Source organism: Thunnus albacares, chromosome 23, assembly GCF_914725855.1.
Source record: "Thunnus albacares chromosome 23, fThuAlb1.1, whole genome shotgun sequence".
In the NCBI taxonomy this organism is placed as follows: domain Eukaryota; kingdom Metazoa; phylum Chordata; class Actinopteri; order Scombriformes; family Scombridae; genus Thunnus; species Thunnus albacares.
In genome coordinates, this window is record NC_058128.1 from 2,336,867 (window position 1) to 2,359,156 (window position 22,290).

General features: G+C 39.2%; 3 protein-coding genes across 3 annotated transcripts in view; 2 read left to right on the forward strand and 1 right to left on the reverse strand.

Moving 5' to 3' along the window:
* Window positions 1-266: 266 nt before the first annotated feature.
* LOC122975255 (histone H3) lies at window positions 267-2,296 on the forward strand. Its single transcript, XM_044343608.1, has 2 exons — window positions 267-375; window positions 1,814-2,296. Exon 2 carries the CDS (start codon window positions 1,836-1,838, stop codon window positions 2,244-2,246), a length of 411 nt encoding a protein of 136 aa, XP_044199543.1. The 5' UTR covers window positions 267-375; window positions 1,814-1,835; the 3' UTR covers window positions 2,247-2,296.
* A 1,483-nt stretch (window positions 2,297-3,779) lies between these two features.
* LOC122975261 (late histone H2A.L3) lies at window positions 3,780-4,332 on the reverse strand. The gene has a single exon (XM_044343614.1). The coding sequence runs from the start codon at window positions 4,294-4,296 to the stop codon at window positions 3,913-3,915; it is 384 nt and encodes a 127-aa protein (XP_044199549.1). The 5' UTR covers window positions 4,297-4,332; the 3' UTR covers window positions 3,780-3,912.
* A 5,006-nt stretch (window positions 4,333-9,338) lies between these two features.
* ptprr (protein tyrosine phosphatase receptor type R) overlaps window positions 9,339-22,290 on the forward strand; it is a 41,765-nt gene continuing 28,813 nt past the window's right edge. Inside the window, exons 1-2 of the mRNA XM_044343592.1 lie at window positions 9,339-9,804; window positions 16,497-16,837. Coding sequence (XP_044199527.1) covers window positions 9,759-9,804; window positions 16,497-16,837 — 387 coding nt within the window. The 5' untranslated portion in view covers window positions 9,339-9,758. The remainder of the gene's footprint in view (window positions 9,805-16,496; window positions 16,838-22,290) is intronic.

Consider the following 22,290-nt stretch of genomic DNA (forward strand, 5'->3'; position numbering starts at 1 on the left):
ACAAGCAGTGAAATAACACCCAGCCAGTCAGTTTGATGTGGGCTGGCGTGCTCAAAAGATTCAACAAGCCATTCAGATTTGATGCCCCTTCTTACATCACATGGGGTAAAGCTAAACTAAGCTAAAGGTGAAAAATTCGTATTGCGGGACAAAGAGCCGCTGCTTGCTAACAGAGCACTGGCTGAAGAGTCTGGTGTCGCTGCTGCTGTTGTCTTCTGGAGGAACAAACACCTGATTCTGCTCTGAAACTTTTTTAAACTTTTGGGATTGGGAAGTGGATTTTTTTGAGGATGTTTAATCTCACTTCTCAACCTAGCCGGAGCTAACACCGGAACCACACACCACCTCCGCTGCTGTCATCAGTAATAAACGCCGGTGAGTTAACATAAAGTTACACAGTATGTTTATATGTATAAACAATAACGTCACTGCTGTATTTATGTCTTTAGTTATTTTTAGTGTGGAGCAGATATAGTGCTAGCATAGCTCTGATCCATCTGAACTTGTCGTCTTGCAGACAAACCGGACAAAGGATGAATTCAGACTTTTTAACAAATCAATGTTTTTTTTTTTTACCTTTTGATCCGTTTATTGCAATTAAGGATGAAAATACAAGATGAGAAGACTGCAGCACTTGATCCTTGTGGTATTTTAATCAAAGCATCTCCGATACATTTTATTAAGACTCCAGTGAACTGTGTTAACTTGTGGAGAAATATGGGTGTAATATGGCCTCTTTAAAGGCTGTTTAAAGATAAACTGATGCTTTAAAACAATCAATGTAGATGTTATCACTGCACAGTCTTTGTGTTTGGATGGATGATCTCACAATGTCCGTGTGGATTTGAAAGATTTTTTGTTTTTTTTCAAGTGGTTGTAGGATAGTGAGTAGTAAACATGTTATCATCTGATCAAACAAGTCCTGTGTTTGTGGAAATGAATCGACAGAGCGTGTTCACCCTGAGATGAGGGAAACAGAGAGAGAGTTAACTTAAACTCTGGGTTTCTCTGTCTCCTCCATCTTACAGAGTTTCACTTCCTTGTTCATGCAGTCTGTATCATTAGTGGAGGTTCACTATCTGTCAGAATCTAAATCCTGGTTTGATATTAGTTTAGTTACTTTCTAAAGTTACCGCTTTTATGTGCATCAGTTGTTTCTTTGAACAGCGTGAATTCATCTTCAGCTCTGCGTCCTTCTGTCATAACTGTGTCTGTTTGTTAGAGCAGCACCTGACCTGAAATCTCTATTGCACATAATGTGCATTTTATATATTTTATTATTCTTTTTATTTATCACTCATGCGCTTAACTCAGAGATGATTGAACTGACTCTGATCAGCTGTTCTGAGTTTCGCATCTCCAGGTTTTAGATGTCAGCCTGTATATATGGTCAGTTTTGGAAGCTCCTGCAGGCATCTAGAATGAAACAGCGCCATCCGCAATGTAGCTCGTAGAGGGGACCTGAACCGGAAGCGATGAAGTTTATTGCGCAGAATCCCCATTATAGAACCTGAAGAAGTCACCTAAAGGAAAAGAGAAATCCTTGCTCGCATGTGAAGGCAGTAAGAGGTTACTTAAGGTCATTCAGATAAAATGATAAATGATAAATATAAACGTGTTTTCTTTGTTTTCTTCTTTCTTCCGGAGCCGTTAGTCAGCTGATGTGGGGGCGGGGTTTACTTTGAATTTCCTCTCCAATAGTAGATGAGCTGCAGCGCGCGCTCCTCCAGGCCGGAGGAGCGCGCGCTGCAGCTCCTCCTTTATAAAGCCGCAGCTCGCAGTGAAACGACATTCTTTGTTTTTTCTGTTGAAGCGGAAGATTCACAGAGAGAGAAATGGCCAGAACCAAGCAGACCGCCCGTAAATCCACCGGAGGAAAAGCTCCCAGGAAGCAGCTGGCCACCAAGGCCGCCCGTAAGAGCGCCCCGGCCACCGGCGGAGTGAAGAAGCCCCACCGTTACAGGCCCGGTACCGTGGCTCTGAGAGAGATCCGTCGCTACCAGAAATCCACCGAGCTGCTGATCCGCAAGCTGCCCTTCCAGCGCCTGGTGAGGGAGATCGCTCAGGACTTCAAGACCGACCTGCGCTTCCAGAGCTCCGCTGTCATGGCTCTGCAGGAGGCCAGCGAGGCTTACCTGGTCGGCCTGTTCGAGGACACCAACCTGTGCGCCATCCACGCCAAGAGGGTCACCATCATGCCCAAAGACATCCAGCTGGCCCGCCGCATCCGCGGAGAGAGAGCTTAAACTCCCCCAGACCTGCTGATACTCACAACGGCTCTTTTAAGAGCCACCAACTCTCTGACAGAGTAACACGTCCTATTATCACATTACTTTATGTAATTAATCTAAGTCATTAATCTAAACCACATTTTATTATAGTGAATTCTTAAAGTGTATCAATAGAACCATGATGGTTATGTGAACACTTAACAGTATGATGTTCTGTACACATACAGCAGACTAAATAACTTAATATTTATATATAATCTTGAGAAGGAAGTATTCAGAAGTGTAACCCAGTTATCCTATTTGTTTTTTTTTCTTATCCCGGTCTATAAACTCATACTCTCTATTTTACATGTATTGTTTGAATAAATGTAGACAGCAACACTATATTTTTATACAAGTCCACAGTTTAACAGTCTCTGGTAAAATAATCCAAGTAGACTGTGAATGAGAAATTATTCATAATAGAGTAGAAATTTTAAACTACACACATAACTGCATAACATAATAGAAACAACATGGTCTTTAACTGTATATGTTCAAGTTTAAACTCAGATTGCAGCCTAAACGTAAATCCATTCAGAAATGTATAATATTGTGCTAAAATAAGTTTTTTTGATTTTAGATTTTAGTCACTAACTTATAAATTTGTATGAAATCACTTTATAGTCTAATGAAAAACACTTTCCTGCAGGATCAAAGGTAGAACAAAAAAATGTTTAATTGTCCAAACACTTATCTAATGTCCCAGATGGTTTTACATTCTTCAGTTTAAAATCACATGATGGACAGATCTTAGCTATTGTAAATTTTGTATATTATAAAAATAAACTAACTGTAATACACAGTAACCTGCAAACTGTACTCAGATTTAAGAATAATCAAAACAAATCAAAACTGTATATAATATACAGTTATGAGTGATTTAAATTAAATATACTTGCATATTTAAAGACGGAGGAGTACATGTCAGATAATAGAACTTTTTTTTGAATGAAAATTAGACACTGATATTTTATATTAAATTGGTTTGAAATCACTTCACAGTCTGATGAAAAACATCTTGGTGTCAAACTATATTGTAAACGTGTAAAGCTGTAAACTAAATGTGTAAAGCTGTTACTGTGAAACCTAAACAACAACAACATAACCTATAAAACTGACAAGATTCAGGATTTTCTGTACGTTGACTCCTCGGATTTCAAATGTATTTTAAAAGTACTCAGATGCAAAGAAACACAGAATGGCAGCAGTAGAGAGAAATAATATTTTGGGTGAATAAGATGAATCCTCACCACGTGACGATGTAACATCAACTTTATGTTCATATCTTTGTTGTTTTTGTCCTGAGCCTCATTTTAACCATTTCATTCTCATCTCTTAAATTATAATTAGTGTTGCAAACCACATTTTAACAATCTCACTGTGCAAACGAAATGTTATTCTGCACAATGAATAAAATGATTTTAATGTGAATTCAGGGAAAAGTTCTCTGGCAAATTCTGTAGTGACAGTAACAAGTAGCTCTAATCACACTGATGAGAGAAGCAGTTTATATCTCAGGACTAAAACATTAGCGTGAATAATTGCGTGTGTTTCAGATATTAACGGAACATGATCTTTAGATGTCGGTTGTGGCTCTTAAAAGAGCCGTTGTTGTGTAGTTGAGGAGCCGGTTCCGTGTTTACTTCTTGGCGGGCTTCTCGGTCTTCTTGGGCAGCAGCACAGCCTGGATGTTGGGCAGCACGCCGCCCTGAGCGATGGTCACTCCGCCCAGCAGCTTGTTGAGCTCCTCGTCGTTGCGGACAGCCAGCTGCAGGTGACGGGGGATGATCCTGGTCTTCTTGTTGTCGCGGGCAGCGTTTCCAGCCAACTCCAGGATCTCAGCGGTCAGGTACTCCAGCACCGCCGCCAGGTACACCGGGGCTCCGGCACCGACACGCTGAGCATAGTTACCCTTTCTCAGCAGCCTGTGGACTCTGCCGACCGGGAACTGAAGCCCGGCCCGGGAGGAGCGGGACTTCGCCTTAGCTCTGGCCTTACCGGCACCCTTACCACGTCCAGACATCTTCTTACTCTTAGCTTAGAAAACTCAGAGAATAACTCCAAACACGTCACAACTACGTTATATGGCTACACAGCTGCTCGCTCATTGGTCATTATGAGCGTAACTGTGGTTGCCCAATCAGAAACGAGAGGATCAAATTCCGCTTTAAGTAAGATTTCCGCTCAGGATTTTCACAATAAAGTAATGACAAATAAATCAATAATAAAAGTGAGCGATAAACCATACTTTAAATAGTTCATTGTGAATTACAACAACATCAACACAATGACAACAAAGATAATAATTATAATAGTAAAAAAACATAATACAGAAAAGTACACACAGTTTTTTGTTGCTGTGTAGTCAGAATCTAAATCTGTGTTAAAATTTATCAAAAGAACATTTATTCCAAGTGAAGAATTTTACTCTGCATATGTGAAATTTACCCAATAACGCTGGTTGTACGGTAATCGTGGATTCTAAGAGTATAGGCGTTGTTGGGTTTATCTCTGTGTGCATGCGCAGTCAAGAAGATTTTCTTTCACGCCACTGTGCTTTCTAATTGGTGTATGTGATGTGCTGTTGTGTGTAGCTTTGCTTTTTGTATGGTGTGTTCTGTGTGTTTTTTGCTTTGTATTGTTTGTTGTTGTGCTGTTGTATGTTTTGATTGTTGGGGACTGCGTATGCAAATTAGCTTTGAGCTAACTCCTGTGCAGTGCATCTTTAATGTTTAAAAACTGCACACTGTCCCAATCAATAAATTAAGTCATTTAAGTATAGTTGCCCCTCTCGGTACACCGGCAAGACCTGAGACCTGCTCCCAGTTAAGCCAGTTTACTGTGACATATTTCCCAGTGAAAAGGAATATTTGATCAGTGTACAATTACAAGAGGTAGCAAGCCCTGCTCTATGTGAAAAGTGCCCTGACAGACCTTCTGTTGTGATTTGCTGCTATATAAATAAATTGACAAAACAGGAGGTTATTCCCAACCTAGGGGTCGGGCCCCTCCAAAGGGTCAGCAGATAAATTTGAGGGGTGGTGAGATGATTAATGGGAGAGGAAAGAAGAAAAAACAAAGTTCTGATACACAAATCTGTTTTCAGTTTTTGGACTTTTTCTCTAATCTTTGATTTTTGCTGAAATATTGGATCATTTGAACATTTATTGAAATGAAAGCATGTGAGAAGTTTAGAGGGAAAAATCACTATTTGGTGGAGCTGTTAACAACTCATAGACATGTGAAATGTGACCCCGACTACACACTGCTTTTTGTAAGACGTCAAAAGACAAAAAGGTTGGCAACCACTGGTTTCATCTTTAACAATGTGTTGTATTTTAAAAGCTTGTTATATTATCCATTGTGTCAAATCTTCATCTGAGTGAAAGTATAAAGTAGCATCAAATGGAAATACTCAAGTAAAGTATAAGTACCTCAAAATTGTACTTAGGAACAGTACTTAAGTAAATAAATGTACTTAGTTACTTTCCACTACTGTCAATAACAAACAGATTCAAGTTCAGTGAAATGCAAACTCACAACTGCACTTCATCTATTTCACCAGCAGATGTTACTCATGTTCTCTGGCTGCACATTTTTCATGTGTCATCATCACTTTTCTCATCCTCCTTGTGAGCACTTTGTTTTAGTATCAATGATATACTGAAAAAGGAAATTAGAGCCTTTTTCTTTTTCCTTTTATGCTCAGTTACTCACCACGAAGATGATGTTGAAGCTGGTGAAGAGAAGCTCGATTAAGTCTTTGAACTGAATCATCCTGCTTGCTGCTGCTGCTGCCGATAAAAACAGGAAACATGTACAGAGATGTTAGTGTGAGTCGTCTGTTGTTCATAGGAGGGAGTGAAAGTGAATTAAGGAGTCAGGCAGAGCCAGACGATGGGCAGGACTTCCTATAAATGATGGGAGCTTTAGGGAGGATCCATTTTCTCAATGTTTACATGGACTATGATAGTACAACTGTCCACCTCATACACCTCACCTTTAGTCCGTATAGTTGTCACCTCTTAAAACAAATCAGTTTCCACTTGTGACCCTTCAACCAGTCAACCAAATACCATAACTGACTGATAACCTCAAAAACTGACTGAATATATAGCACTGTTGCATCGTTTGCACAATAGTTCTTTTATTCCTTATTTTTAGCATCTTTTTGTTACACATGTCAGTTAAATTTTTATTACTGTTCATATTTTTATCTCAGTTTATCTATAATTTCACTGCCATTATCTTGTACAATGTGAACATGACAAATAAAATCTTAACATACCATACCAAAGAAGATTTTCCCTGTTTTATTCGGTTCACTTTTAGAGGCCTAAAGAGATAAAATTATCCAGTAATTTACAACAAAAAAAAATTTGGGGCATCACCATAGGCTATTTAGATTTTCAAATTTTTATGGAAATCATAGTTATCTAAATAACTTATCTCAAATCTAAAATTAATTATGGCCGGAAGCATGGATGTGGAGGACTGACAGACAGACCAGTTGACATCACAATGCCTCTATCATAACTAAAGATCTTGTAGTGCCAATTACAGGTGAAATTGTATCAAATGCTATGGACTTGTTCAGCATCCCCATCTGTACAATTTTGTTGAATTTAATTACCATGCAATATTACATTTAAGAGATACAGCAGTTTATAGGTGGTATGGTGGTGTTTCACTAATGGCCACAAGGTGGGGCCATTGGTGCCATGTTTCAATATGTTGTGCACATTCTCATGGAGAACTTGTGTACCAAGTTTCATTTTATTAAAGACAACAGAATTGTAGAAATATCATGTTATAATATTACAGTAGCACCCCCTGTGGATAGAATTGTATCAAATGTTACACACTGATGCAGTGTGGCTGTATGTACAACCCCAATTTGGCTGCAATCCAATTTAGCATTGAAGAGTTTTGGCCCGTTTAGGGCATCAGACCACGCCTTTCAAAAGTTTGGTAACCAATTACAGACAAACAGGAAGTGATATTAAAAAACGAACTAATACGTTTTGTTCAGGGTCATCGAAATATGGTATGTACCAAGTTTGGTGAAGATTAGATGAAATATGTGCCAACAGGAGCAAAAAATGTGTTTACCAAAAATCCAAAATGGCAGAATTTTTTTCAGGGCGGACATGGGTGTGCCTGATATCATTAGAATCACTTTTAGTCCATATAGTTGTCGCCCCTTAAAACAAATCAATTTCTACTTGTGACCCTTCAGCCAGTCCTATAACCTCAAAAACTGACTCCTCAGTGTATGGCTGTTGCATCGTTTGCACAATAGTTCTTTTATTTATTATTTTTAACATTTTTTGTTACACTTATTGCTTAAATTTTTATTGCTGTTTATATTTTTTATCTCAGTTTTTCTATAATTTCACTGCCATCATCTTGTATAATGTGTACATGACAAATAAAACCTTAACATACCTCACCAAAGAAGGATTTCCCTGTTTTATTTGGTTCACTTTTGGATAAAATTATCCAGTAATTCACAACAACAAAATTAAAGTGTATTTGTTTTAAATAATTGTTACTATATATAACTCAGGTTGTTGTGTATCCATGGAAATTAAAACAAGTTATCTAATTATTGTGGTTTTAGGACGATGACCCATCAAAAAAAGTTAGTCCTATGGCACAACTTACCCCAAGATAGGGGTAAAAATGAGCATGAGGATGGGGTAAATAGTGCTACCATTAAATACTGGTATAAAAATTACACAAAATCAAACAAATTTGGGATCATTTTGAACTTTAGTAATGCCATCAATTTAACAAAGGCAAAAACTTGTACTTTTAAGTAAAATAATATGTTAGTGTCCTGTTGTTCAACAAGTTACCCAAACATTTTCAGTAAAGATTAAACTGTGATCTTTGTGTGTTAGATACAGAAAGAATAAATGTGTAAATTAAAGGAAAAACTGGTCCAGGCCTGAATGCTTGACCCCTACAGTGAGGGGTCTTGGGGGCTCTGTTATGCTGTGGGGGGCATTTTGCTGGCATAGTTTGGGTCCACTAGGGGGAAGGATCACTGCTGATCAATACAAAGTTGTTGTGAGTGATCAGCTTTATTCTATGATGAAACATTTCTATCCTGATGGGAGGGGTCTCCTCCTGGGTGACAATGTCCCCATCCATAGAGCATGAGGGGTCACTGAATAGTTTGATTAGTATGAAAATGACGTGAATCATATGCTATGACCTTCACAGTCACCAGATCTCAACCAAGCTGAACACCTATGGGAGATTTTGGACTGACATGTTGACTGACAGCGTTCTCCACCACCATCATCAAAACATCAGAGGAGGGAAGATCTTTTTGAAGAATGATGTTCATCCCTCCAGAAGAGTTCAGAGACTGTAGAATCAATGCCAAGGTGTGTTGATGCTGTTCTGGTGGCTCAACACCTTACTAAGACACTTCATGTTGGCTTTTCCCTTAATTTGTCACCAGCATGTTTGTTCATGGCTTAAACTTAACATTAGTCAACAATTAGGTATTAATTCATCAACATTGTAACAGGGATCAAACATGAACATGGTCTCTAGTCTCTAGAATATCAGAAAATAATTTTTGGGGGTAAATTGAACCATTGACTCAACTTGCTCCAACATCACTGGCACGTTTTACCCCACAACCTCCATTATGACAAAACTGTTTCACACAGTGGCTCAGATCCACAGTTATACTAAGTTTATGACCTTGTTTTGTAGCTTACACTGACTTAAATTAACATGTATTAATGTCCAAAATGTATCTATTCTAATTGAGATACAAGACTAATAACTTAAGTAACATGATGAATTCACTTGGCATGACAAATATTTCATTTGCTCTGTTTTGCTGACCACTCTCTCCATGTGATTGAGTCCAAGATGGATTGACTAACGTGAACTATACTTTCTTAATTCGTGGTCACATGTTTACTTTTGTTTATGGTTACCTAGATAAGGAGGTGACTCATTTTACCCACTGGCTCTATTTACCCCGTTCTCCCCTATCAGTATAAACCTTCGTCTCTTCACCACCACGCCTTTTCTCCTCCCCTTCCAGTGTCTCATCATCATCATCATCAACATCATCATCATCAGCCTCCACCTGCACCTCCTCTCTTCACAAACCTCCCCCCCTCCGTCTCTGACTGTCAGATGGAAAAAACCTCTGCTTCTCCTCGGTGCTCCTCCTGCTCCACAGCGGCACTTCCTCCCTCAGCCAGGCCGCTGTAGGGCACCGCAGGGCGGGGAAGTAGCGTCGCAGGGGCCGGCGGAGCGGATCTGTGGAGCTCTGGCAGCGTCCCCTCCCTCATGCTGCATGCTACGGACACTCAAACAGATGTACGGAAATAACCACCGGCTGTTTTCCTTGATGCATCATTATTGCACTGAGCGAAGCTGCAGAGGAATAAGCTCTAGGAGCAGATTTATTTCAGTTTGAGCCGCAGAAGAGGAGCAGGATTTCTCACCATGTTTCTGTTCTTGTGTCTAACATGGACACAGCTGCTGATCACAGGTAAGCGTCTGTTGTCTGTATGCTGCCTTTAACCAGACATACTAGCTATCAGTCGATGGATTAGCCTCTTATTTTGGTTAGCAATTAGTGCTTTAAGTCATTTATCTCATAAAATACCAAACATTTTGTTGCAGCTCCTCAAAATGCGAGCATTTGCTTGCTTGCAGCCTAAAACCTTTGTTTTTTTTTAGACGGTTGCTCAGATAAAAATATGAAAACCTGTGAGATCTACCAATCCATTGAAAATGCACATAATATACGATTTTTGTTATTGATTAATCCTTAAAAATGTTTGTTGCAGCCCTAAAATCTGTTTAGAAGGATACTGCACATTAAAATCCTCACAACAGAAGCCCAGATTATCTACAGGAATATAATAAGAATATGAAATAGTTGTTTGGAAATGTGTCGTTAAACGTAAAACAGGATTAAATTTTCACATGCAAATCTTCTACAATAACATTATTAGAAGAGATCATACAGTGATGATGATCCTTGCATTTGATATTTTCTATAATTCCCAATAGTAATGTATCAATATATATTATATCCTGTTAATCATTTAGGTAAAATGCCAATTTCTCTTCCCAGAGGTCACAGTCTTCAGACTGCTCTCCTAGTCTGACAAACAGTCTGAAACCTAAAACGGAGAAATGCAGCAAATTGTCACATTTGAAGAAGCTGGAACCAGATCGTGTTGTACTGACTGGAGAACTGAGGAGTATTATAATGGTGTTGAGGTGATTTTACAGGAGGCTGGGTGGATCTGTTCAGTCTGAAGGCCTCAGTCAGTGTTCTCAACGTGACACACGAGGAATCTGTGTTGACATATTAACCTTTATGGGTTCTACCAGAGGGTGTTTTTATGTTGATGTATAAGGAAACCAACTGAAACCAGTGGTTAATTCACACACACACACACACACACACACACACACACACACACACACACACACACACACACACACACACACACACACACACACACACACAAATTTAGTAGTTAAACATACTCATTTATTGTGTTGCCTTGTCCAGTAGCACCCCAAAATCTAAATCACTGTCAACTTATACAAACAAAATGTAGCAAATGCCACTATATGAACTGCACCATCATGACAGTCGGGAGAAACTTGTATTGGGAGCAGAAATGTTTCAAAAGGTTCCTTAAATCTAGAGCTGCAATAATTAGTTGATTAGTTGCCAATTATTGAATTAATCACCAACTGTTTTGATAATCCATTAATCATTTTAAGGCATTTTTTTAAGTTAAAAAATGTTTCTCTGTTGCAGCTCCTCAAATGTGAATATTTTTTGGTGTCTTTAGTCCTCTATGACAGTAAAGTGAATATCTTGGGGACATTTAAGGACGTCGTCTTGAGCTTTGGGAAACAGTGAATGAGATTTTTCATCATATCCTGACATTTTATGGATCAAACGACAAATCGATTAATGGAGAATTAGTTAGTTAGTTAGTTTCAGCCCTCCTTAAATCAAGAATAAAATTGAAAGTATGTGGTTTAAAGAACATGATGCAGCCAGTCACATGATGTGGACCACCTGCAGGTAGTGATCACAGCTGGTTAGTGAGGCTGTGGAAACATATAACGTGTTTGACACGCCACATCGTGCAGACTGAAACTTCATTTTGGTTTTCCTGTGTGAACATTCAAAGTTGAATTTAGGTCGGTGTAAGCCAGCAGACACGTCTCCGCTGCTTTACTGTGGCCTGATTGGTCGACAGCTGGAGAATCTGGACAAGTTTTAGTACTATTTATTTATGGCTGGCATTTTTTTTCAGCATTTGATATTCATTCATTCATATTTCCATGCTGTGGTTTCCTCTTATATGTACTTTTAATTGCTAGTGGCTAGGAAGGTCAGTGATTAATTGATTATCAAATAGTTGCTGTTAATGATTAAAAATAAATAAAAAAAACGATTAATTAACATTTGATTGTAAACACAGCCGACTACAGATTAAGGAAATTCCTTAAAATTTACATCTGTGCTGGTGGTGGAGTCTGTCTCTCCTGTGGACAAGGGATTTGCAGGAAATGATGCAGTGCACAAAATCTTGCAATGGTTGAGACAACATCTGATCATGAGTTCAAAATTATCATATTTGTTTGGCTTCACTGTAAACAGGTAATTCCAATATTCACTCTCTTTTAGCTCTGTTTTTGTTCTCCACCAACTCCTGAGGGAAATATCTGACTCTTTAGCTGCTAAATGCTCCACTATGTTCACCAGCTAGTCTACAGCTAACTGTGTCTGTTTGCCGTTCGGTGCTGAGCAGGTAGTGTACAGCAGCTTTTTACAGCTTTTTCTTTGAGAACGACGCTATGAGAGCGCTGAGAGTGAACCAGAACAGTAAAGTTGCAGCCGGACTGATAAACAATAGATTCCCAGTTCCTGTTTTTATTGAGTCCTTTATTTATAACGTAGTCATTTATTGTTTGTGTGTGTTTTGTGTAAAGTACTTGTGTTACATTGTATTAGCATGAAAAGTGCTATACAAATAAGGTCTGTCTGATTGATTGAATAGGTGCGTTTCCATCCACCTTGTTTTATTTGCATTTTCAACTTGCGCATAGAAAAACCTGAACTTTGAAAAAATCCTGAAATATCACAAAAAAAAGTTTTTACGCTTGTCTGAGGTGTAACAGCAAATGTAATGAGTGAATAAACGATGACGTACATGATTCATGTGACTTAAACGTCACTGAAGAGCTGAAAACATCAGATCTGTGCGGAGCGACGATGAGGAGACTGTAACCTTCCTCACATCAATACATGAAACTAACACAAATGTCATATTTCCATCATGTCTTCCGTCGTTTGAGCTTTTAATGACGTGTCTTCTTCTTCTGCGACGGTTTAACGGCACTGACTGGAGATTTAGCACCACCTGCTGTTTATCTGTTAACATTCACACATCAGCAGTGGATGGAAACAAACATGAAGTCATGTTTTCTCCTGCTGATTTTTCTGTAAATTCGGTTAAAATTTGTGGTACATTTGGATAAAAACTTAGCTAAAGAGCCTTAATTCACTATAAATCTGGTGTCAGGTGATAATTCTCTTTCATATTAGACACTGTCATTTCATATATTGTTGTTATAAAAAATATTAATTATAACCACTTTAATTATAACTGAATATACAGACATTTTTCTTGCTGACTTTACAGAAATTACTGAAGTTAAAGCAAAAACTTTGAACAGCATCAGCAGGATTATGATGGACTCTTTACTGCATTATTTTGTTTGTTTACTTTTTCTTATCTTAACTGTAATATAATCATAAATGCAGTAGTCTTAAACATAAATGTGTATTTTCTAAATGATGTATTCTTGTTTCTGAGTTGTTGCAGCCTCTTTATGACAAGCAGTGTAATATTTTCAAATGCAGAAACAAGAGGCATTATTTTCCTGATTATAAACAAAATCTATGGATGTTTATTTATTATATAAAATTAGAGGTAAACAGACAAACTCTCAGTCCCTTTCTACTGTTGGGGAGTGTGTGGTGTCTCCCCGCAGAGTTACCCGGTCAGCCCTCTCCATCCCCACCTGTGATTGGCCAGCAGCTCCCACAGAGGAGAGGCAGGGCTGACCCCTCCATCCAATCGGTGCACGCCTCAGCTCGGTGTCGTGTATAGCAACCAAGATGCTGTCGCTAGGGAGAAAAAGATGTCAGAGAGAGAAGCTGTGTCAGCTCCTCGGTCACATCTGTGTTTCTTACATTATATTATTTCTCTCTGCTGCATCTCGCAGTCATTTTATGCAAAAAAAAAAAGGCTTCAGCAGTCTGAGTCAGTCATTCACAGACAAGCCTGAAGAAACTCATTCTCTAAAGCAGGAAGTTGTCTTTACATTGTAGATTCTACCTTAAATATACAGATTTACTATTCATGATTTCTGTCTGTGTTTATCGACTTGCATAACTTTAAATCTGGCACAGATACACCCAAGAAAAACATGTTTTCCAGACAGGCTGGTAGACAGAAGTCAGATAGTTTCTCTCTGTCTTTCTTTCGGTGTATTTTCTGCCAGAACAAGCAGCAGACTTGTCTGATTGACGCTGTAGGAGAATCTTCTAGTGGAACTAACACTTATAGACATCAGCTCTATTTGACCCCAAGACCAGTCTGATAACATGAACACCTGCTGCTTCATTAGTCACCTTTGTCATGTTTTCCATGATTTATTCCTCTGTTTTTATTCTCTAAGCAGACACTTGACGATTGAGCGAGTTTTTAACCTCAAATTGGCCTCAAATAATCTTTAGAATTTGGCAAAACGTCTGCCAGACTGGATGTAGTTTGACGTTCAGTTTCATGGAGCTGAAACACCTTGTAGGTCAGAAACTCTGGTTGTCTGTCTGCAGTATTTATTTGTTGTGATTAAATGTGGTCTTGACTGAGGTTTGGCTGTGTGTGTTTAATAAAGTCGTATCTTATCTGCACAGTTTAAGTTCAGCGTGATGAAATGATTCCCTGTCGGAGGTTAAAGCTGAAACAATTTGTCCATAAATTGATTCAGTCGATCAACAGAAAGTTAATCAGCAACAGTTTTCATAATAGTTTAGAGCTGCATGGATTAGTCAATTAATCGATTAGTAGATTGACAGAAAATTAATCAACTATTATGATCATTGATTAATAATTTCAGACATTTTTAAATCAGTAAAGCCAAACATTCTTTAGTTTGAGGTTTTGATATGTCAGGATTTTCTGTTTTGCTTTGACATATGATGTATAACAGTCAGTTATATTCAGTATCTGTTGGTTCTGAACTGTGGAACATTTCACAGACCGATTGATTCAATCATCAGATTAATCGATAATGGGGCAAAAAAAGGTAGTCGTAGCACTTTAAGTCATTTATGAATCAAAGATATAAATCATTCAATGATTCAAGCTCCCAAATGTGATGATTTGCTGCTTTTCTCTGTTTTTATATCACTGTGAATTGATTATCTTTGGTGTTTGGACTCCTGTTACATTTTAAAAACTAAAATGGTTTTTCGATACAATAATCATTAGTTGAAGCACTAGTTGACCTTTAAAGCTATCATAGTTCTACCACAACATCATGGAGGTGTCATTTATCTTCTGTCAGTGTTGTGCATTCATCACATACCAATAAATTCATATATAAAGTAAAATTTCCTTCCCTGAGATGTGCTGGAAGTCATTTATGGAGCTGATTCCAGTCATATCAGAGTTACTGTAATTACGAAATCACGTTCATGTTCAAGTCATAATTGACCTGTATAGAATGAGATGCTGGGTAGCTTCTGTACAACTAAGTTGCTGAATGTGTAGAAATAGTTTAATTAAATAATGTTGATCTAAATAACTCATGAGGAGCAACTGACGAAGACATGAAGTTAAGAATCTGCTGCTTGTATCCATCTCAGAGATTAATGCAGTCTTTTTTTCATCGCTAAGAGACTATTTATGAACTTTTTTTTTTTTTGCGACTTCCAGCTTGCAGTGAAGAGTATTTGCTGGAAACCCAGCAGTCTGTCTGGGCTCAGGTCCAGCAGCTGACTGTTCCCTCAGGTTCTGGTCTGTATATTTGTTAAATGGACGGGTCAATCTCAGGTCCTTCAGCTCTCAGTATGAACGTCAGCAGCTGTGAATGTGAAGCAGGATCCTGCCGGCGGGCGGCGGGGTGGGGGGGGATAAAAAGCAGTTTGCTCAGTAGGTTTTTTTTAATTTTTTTCCAGCCAGGATAAATAAAGACTGAGGATGAATTATGCAGTGTTCACATTCATCACGGTCGGGTGAGTTGGGTCGATGTGCAGGGGTTTCCTCTCAGCCTGCCTGCAGACTGATGAAAGCCTCTCGGTCCTGACTGAAGACGCTGTGACAGCAGAGACACAGAGAGACAGATGGGATCTCCTGCTGTCTCTCTCTGGGTCCTGCTGAATGTGCTGTTGGAGGAGGGAGATTTTTGTTAAAGCTACAGTTAGATTCATCATGAAAACGAATAAGAATAAAAGCGTCTCTGTCCTCTTTTGCCTAAAATATTTCAAGTCTGAACTGACTGTTAGCGAAAGCTCTCCTTCCCGAAAACTGTCAACATTTCATTGTTTTGTCTGTAAAATGTCAGAAAAATGCTCAAAATGATTTTCCACAGTCTAAGATGACGTCTTCAGATTCCTTATTTTGTCCAACCAACAGTCCAAAACCAAAAGACAATCAGTTTACTGTCATGTATGACAAAGAAAAGCATCAAATCATCACATTTGAGAAGCTACTATTTTGATAATCGTATCATTGTTTAAGTTTTTTAAGCCAAAAACAGCAAATATTCAGTTGTTGCAGCTTTCAAATGTGAGAATTTGAAGCTTTTCTGTGTCGTACATGACAGTAAACTGAATATCTTTGGATTTTGGACTGTTGATTGGACGAAATGAGACGTTTGAAGACGTTACTTTGAGCTTTAGCAGGAACTTTTCTCTATTTTCTGATGTTTTATAGACAAAATAAAAAGATCAGTTAGTTGAGAGAATAATTGGTAGATTAATGGATAATGAAAGTAATCATTAGTTGCAGCCCTAGACAGATTAAAATACCAAATACACAAACGTTCCCACTTATTTAACATTAAAACAATATAAATAAATCAATAAACGAAGGTTGCAAACGTCACATTTTCTTTTCTTCTTCTCCTCAGAATCGTCCTCTGGTGATCACGAGCTGCGTCTCTTCCCTCCTCGTCGCTCCAGCCGCCTCCCTCCACCTCTGCAACCTCAGCCGGACTTGACCCCCCAGTACGATGCGGACAACCCATCAGATCCCCACATCCACCATCACCGTCATCATCTTCACCACCACCACCACCATCGTCACCGTCAGCACCCGGCTAGAGAAGCCAAAGTGATGCCACCTGCGCTCTTAGAGTCTCGGTTCCGTCAGGAGCCCGACGACCAGCGAACCCTCAACCTGCTGGCTCGGCCGGAGCACGAGGCGCAGCCGGAGCACGCCGTGGTGTCTGCACGCCATCTGGTTACCGTGGTGAGTAATGTGCTCCCTGATTGGGTGACCAAGAAGGAAAATGGGAAGTTTGATGTCTCCTTCTAGTTCATTTCAAATGGACTTTAAATATGAAATACATTAACACTAGAAAACATGGAAATTTACCACAAATGCAGTTGTGAAATGTAGTTTTATTTAGTTTTTAGGTTCTGGTGATTGACGTAGAGGTTTTTAGGAGTTGAGAAGTTTCATTAGTTTTGGTATTTGTGAGGTTCGACTGTGTGATTCAGGGAGGATGAATTTGCTGCTCAGTGAGAAACCTGTAAGATGTGTTTTAAACTCTGCTCCTGTAGAAATGTTCACAGTGCCTCAACAAACCAACACTGCATGCATCTGGCAACACCTCATGACACACCGCTGTCCTATTTCCTATCATAAGCAGCGTTTTTTTGTTTTTTTTTTCAAAAAGATTATCGGTACATCCTGTCTGCTGTTTTGACGTCTTCTGTCTGTACTGCACGTCTGGTTTGTGCTACAGGTGTTACTGAAGCATGTCAAATGCTCCGTGACATGGCTGATGTGTATTGTTGTTGTTGTTGTTGTTGTTATTATGGTAACACTTTAAAGTCCCCCAATTTATACTCATATATAAGCAGTTAATAAATGGTTTAAACACACTATAATGTAGTTGTAAGTAGATACAAGTGTTAGTTTAACAACTGTAACTATAACATAGTTGCAGTTGATCAGTCGAACAAATACTGTACATTAATAAACACTTCAAATGTCCTTATATCAGTTTATAACTAGATTATAGTGCATTATAAACATTTATTAACATGTGTATATAGTGCTTATAAATGTTCAATAAGGGGATGTAAAGCAGTGTGTTACAGTTATTATCAGAGATCGAGTCAAGTCTGAAGTCAATAAGGATGATTTTAAAGTCTAAAGGTATTTTTCGATTAATTATAATCCATGTTTATTGGCAAACAGGACTCATGTAATGTTTGATATGTTAGTTTAAATCTCAGAGCCTTGTTACTGATATGATGGTTTGATGAACAAGGGTCATCTCCTTCATCTCAAAGGTCAGAGGTCAGAGCAAACAGACAGTAATAGTGAAAGATAGTGGATGAGAGGCGGCTGGTGCTCCGCAGACGGGTCTGTATCCACGGCGCTGGAGGAGAAATGCAGCACTCTCTGTTGCTATGGCAACATTAATCATGAATGTGTGTGTGTGTGTGTGTGTGTGAGAGACCCACTTACCTACACAATGGATGGTTGCATAACATTTAGATAAACAGCAGCGACCTTCAGAATGACATTGAGACAGACAGAAAGAGAAAGAGAGAGAGAGAGAGAGAGAGAGAGATAGAGAGAGAGAGAGAGAGAGAGACAGGTATGTACTGGTTGAATATGAGTGAGACAGACAGAGAGACAGGAAGAAACGAAAGAGAGACAGGAGGAGACAAAAGAGAGACGGGAGGACACAGACAGAGAGACGGGAGGAGACAGACAGAGAGACAGGATGAGAGACTTGGTTTTACCCATTTTTTCCGGACCAATACCCAGTATCTCAGATACGACATATTCTGCACATTTCCAGCTCTATATTTATATTCTGGGGCTCTACTGGAATATCTTGATGATTTCCAGTTAAAAACTCCTTATTTATCTTCTACTGGTCCTTTATGCAGCCCCTCAGTTCAGCCTCTGTCTGAAACAGGCCGTTTTAGCTCCTGTCTCTTTAAGGCCCGCCTCTTGATGAGCCCGCTCTGTTCTGATTGGTCAGCTTCAGGAAGCTTCCTCCAGCTCCGGAGGCTACGTAAACAAACTATAGTAGCAGGATTTCACTTCTTTTTCTCCTTCTTTATTCCAAATGTCAACTTCTCAAATCCATCCATCTGATGTCATCATGAGGAGGAAGTAGAGGTCACTTTGCAAACGACACGTTCAGATCAGGTTAAAGTCCTGACTTTTGTCTTACAGGCAGCATTTCTACACACGTTCACCTCAAGTTTTGGAACTTTGATCATGTTTAACATCCGACATCAGAACAGGAAATAAATAACAGAAAATCACAAAGTATATTTCCACTTTAAAGATGATTTTCACTCAGATTTCATATCATACTCAATAAAAAATCTGTTTAATCATTTCAAGTATTTTCAAGTATCTTCTTTATAAAATGATAGGAAACAGATAAAATGCCCGTTATAATTTCCCAGAGATGAAGGTGGTCGAAGTCAAGTCCATTTTTATTTGTATAGTCCAATATCAGCAATATAACATCCTCTATTATTAAAGTTAGTCTGTCTTAAACCAACAGTCAGGAGCCCAGATGAACATTAAAGCTGTTTTTCTTGCTGTAATCATTCCTCCTGTTCATACTGACCATTAGAAGATCCCTTCATAATGACCTTACAATGGAAGTGATGGAGGACAAAATCCACAGTCCTCCTTCTGTGTAAAAAATGTATTTAAAAGTTTATCTGAAGCTAATATGAAGCTTCAGCGTCCAAATGAGTCAAATCAAGTAGATATCTTTCAACGTTACAGTCTTTTTAGTGCCAAAGTCCCTCTTTTTGTTACTATACTTCCACCTGCAGCTCAACAGGGAAACACTGTCCGAAGAAACACAAAGAGGGAATTTGATGCTAAAAAGACTGTAAATGTGTCAGATATCCACTTGATATGACTAACTCAGACTGCTGAAGCTGAATAGAAGCTTCACACAGACTTTTAAATGACTGTGTGGACACACTGTGGATTTTGGCCTCCATCACTTCCATTGAAAACACATTTGAAGGATCTTTTAATATCCAGTATGAACAGGAGGAATGATTACAGCGAGGAAAACCTCTTTCACTGCTCATATGGACACCTGACTGCTGGTTTAACAGACACATGAAGAATTGTAAACATATCCTTTAATATAAAACATTGAACTATATTAATTTCTTTAATAGTGGACTGTTGTTAGTAAAGTGTGGAATTGGGACACTGTCTGTTTCACATTAGCAGACATGTATTTATAGGAAAAATACAACAGATTATTAATTAAACTGCACATCTACATGCGTCAGCTGTGAAATTTCATCACCGACACTCCCACAATCCTCCACTGAAGCAGTCTGAGCTGTCGCCACCACAGATGCATTGTGGGAGTGGAGGCAGTTCGGTTGAAACCAAAAGACTGATGGAGTTCAGTTCAGTTTAAGTTAGCAGAGTTAGCCGGGGTATCAGTAGACAGTCTTCACAGCAGTCAGGATCCAGGGGTCCTTGCAGTGGGATATAGGTCACCCTGCACACTGCCTGATAAATAAAACACTCACCCCACATGCACACACACACACACATACACACATATACACACACACTTGGTAGGAGTGCAATGAAATATTCATATGAAATCTAACTTTGTTCTTAAAGTACATAAATAATATATTCACGTTGGCTGTTCTGAGGCATTTGTGGACTAGTGAAAAAACAAACAAAAAGTGAACCCCAGTTATATAAATGGATGTATTCATTCATTCAATACATCCGACTAATGCAGCAGGAAATACAAAGAACAGGAACTGTGTTGGTTTTGTGGTGTTGCCATTTCAAATGTGATGCCATAAGAGCACGTCATTTATCACTTTCAGTAAGTTTGGACCTTATCTCCAGATTCTATGAGTATAGGCGCAGCCCTCTTAAGTCCTGGGCCCCCAGTGGCTCCATGAATGGCTGAAGAAAAAGCTGTTTTTGGGAGCTGATTGTGTGATGTCAATGCAGTTTATACTCAAGGTGAGACCGGGAGTAGAGCCCATCGCGAAGGTGGGCCCGGGCTAAATCTTCTCAGTGCTGCGCGAGGGATAAACCTGCTAGCGATAGCCTTTGAGGGCAACATCAGTATGTGTGTGTGAGTGTGTGAGTATGCAATAGAAACATTTTAAAGCACTATATCGCTCCTGATGAGCAGGTTGACACTTGCATGGCCGCCTCTGCTATCAGTGTATGAATGTGTGTGTGATGGGTGAATGTCGGCTCTGAGTGGTCGGTAGGCTAGAAATGCGCTATATAAATGCAGTCCACTTACCGTTGACCACGCAATGCAAAGAATTTGGAACATTGGGAAGAAGAAACTTAACGGTTCTTTATGTATTAATGGTTTTTTATTGCCAATGAGTGAACGGGTAGTAATGTAAAAAATGAGACGTTACCTGACTTTCTCCGTCTGTGTAGGCCCCGGGCCTTTTTTCTTCAGCTATTCACGGAAGTGACGTATTTGTGTGTTCCCGAGTGCCTTGCCAACAAACAACCTGTATAACGACACAGCAACAAAAACTATGCTATTTGACTAGAAACATCCTGCAGGTATTAGCTCTCCAGCTAATGAAGCGGCTAGCTGCCTCCATCAACCGCTACACATTTAACAGGAAAACACCCCTGCAATGACAAGTCGCCCACTCCGGAGCACACGCAGCTAAAACAACATCATTTACGCAACAAAGGAGCAGAAAACAAGCTCCAGAGCAACAGCAGAACATAACTGAACCCTTTTGTTTTTCCTGTTGGTGGTTTTTATTTATTTGACTTACAAGTACAGGAGGAGGTCACACAGTGAAGCAGCATGTCACACAACACAAACTGAAACAAATGCAGTTATAGGGATCCGGTTGGTTTTTACTCCACTCTGTCCTCTCGCTCCCTTTCTGCTTTTATCAATGAGAAACTGCTGTGAGGCTCAGCCCTGCCTTACATAACACTATTCTGTGTTAATTGACTTCCTGTGTGTGTGTGTGTGTGTGTGTGTGTGTGTGGTCACATGACATGTCCCTGCAGGCGCTGTTCCATCACATCACTATGGCAACCACGTCACTAATGGATGCAGAGAAAGAGGTTTAGTGACAGAACAGAGCCTGAAAGCACTGAGAGGAAATGATTTTTTAGCAAAATAGTCAGTTTATACACACGTTTCTGTAAATGCACATGAAGAAATATTTAATTATGCATGTTTCTCTACATTTTCTAAGTGTTATGTTTAAATATCTGCAGGTTTTATTCGGCCATTTGTGAAAATTTGTTGATGCTTTGCGTCAGAAAAAAATCAAAGAAGTATATCAGTGGATCAATACTGACATCAATCAAGACATTTTATTAATTTATTGGTATATGATGTAGTAGAGATTTAAATTTTACTGAGATAAACTCTGTCAGATAATCACACAGGTGCTTTCATCAAGGTGTTTCCGTGTATTTATCACGTTTCATATCAGATGTGATTCAGCTCCAACATGTACGGATGGATTTGAGAAGTTGACATTTGGAGTAAAGAAGGAGAAAAAGAAGTGAAATCCTGCTACTATAGTTTGTTTACGTAGCCTCCGGAGCCGGAGGAAGCTTCCTGAAAGCTGACCAATCAGAACAGAGTGGGCTCATCAGGAGGCGGGGCCTTAAAGAGACAGGAGCTAAAACAGCCTGTTTCAGACAGAGGCTGAACT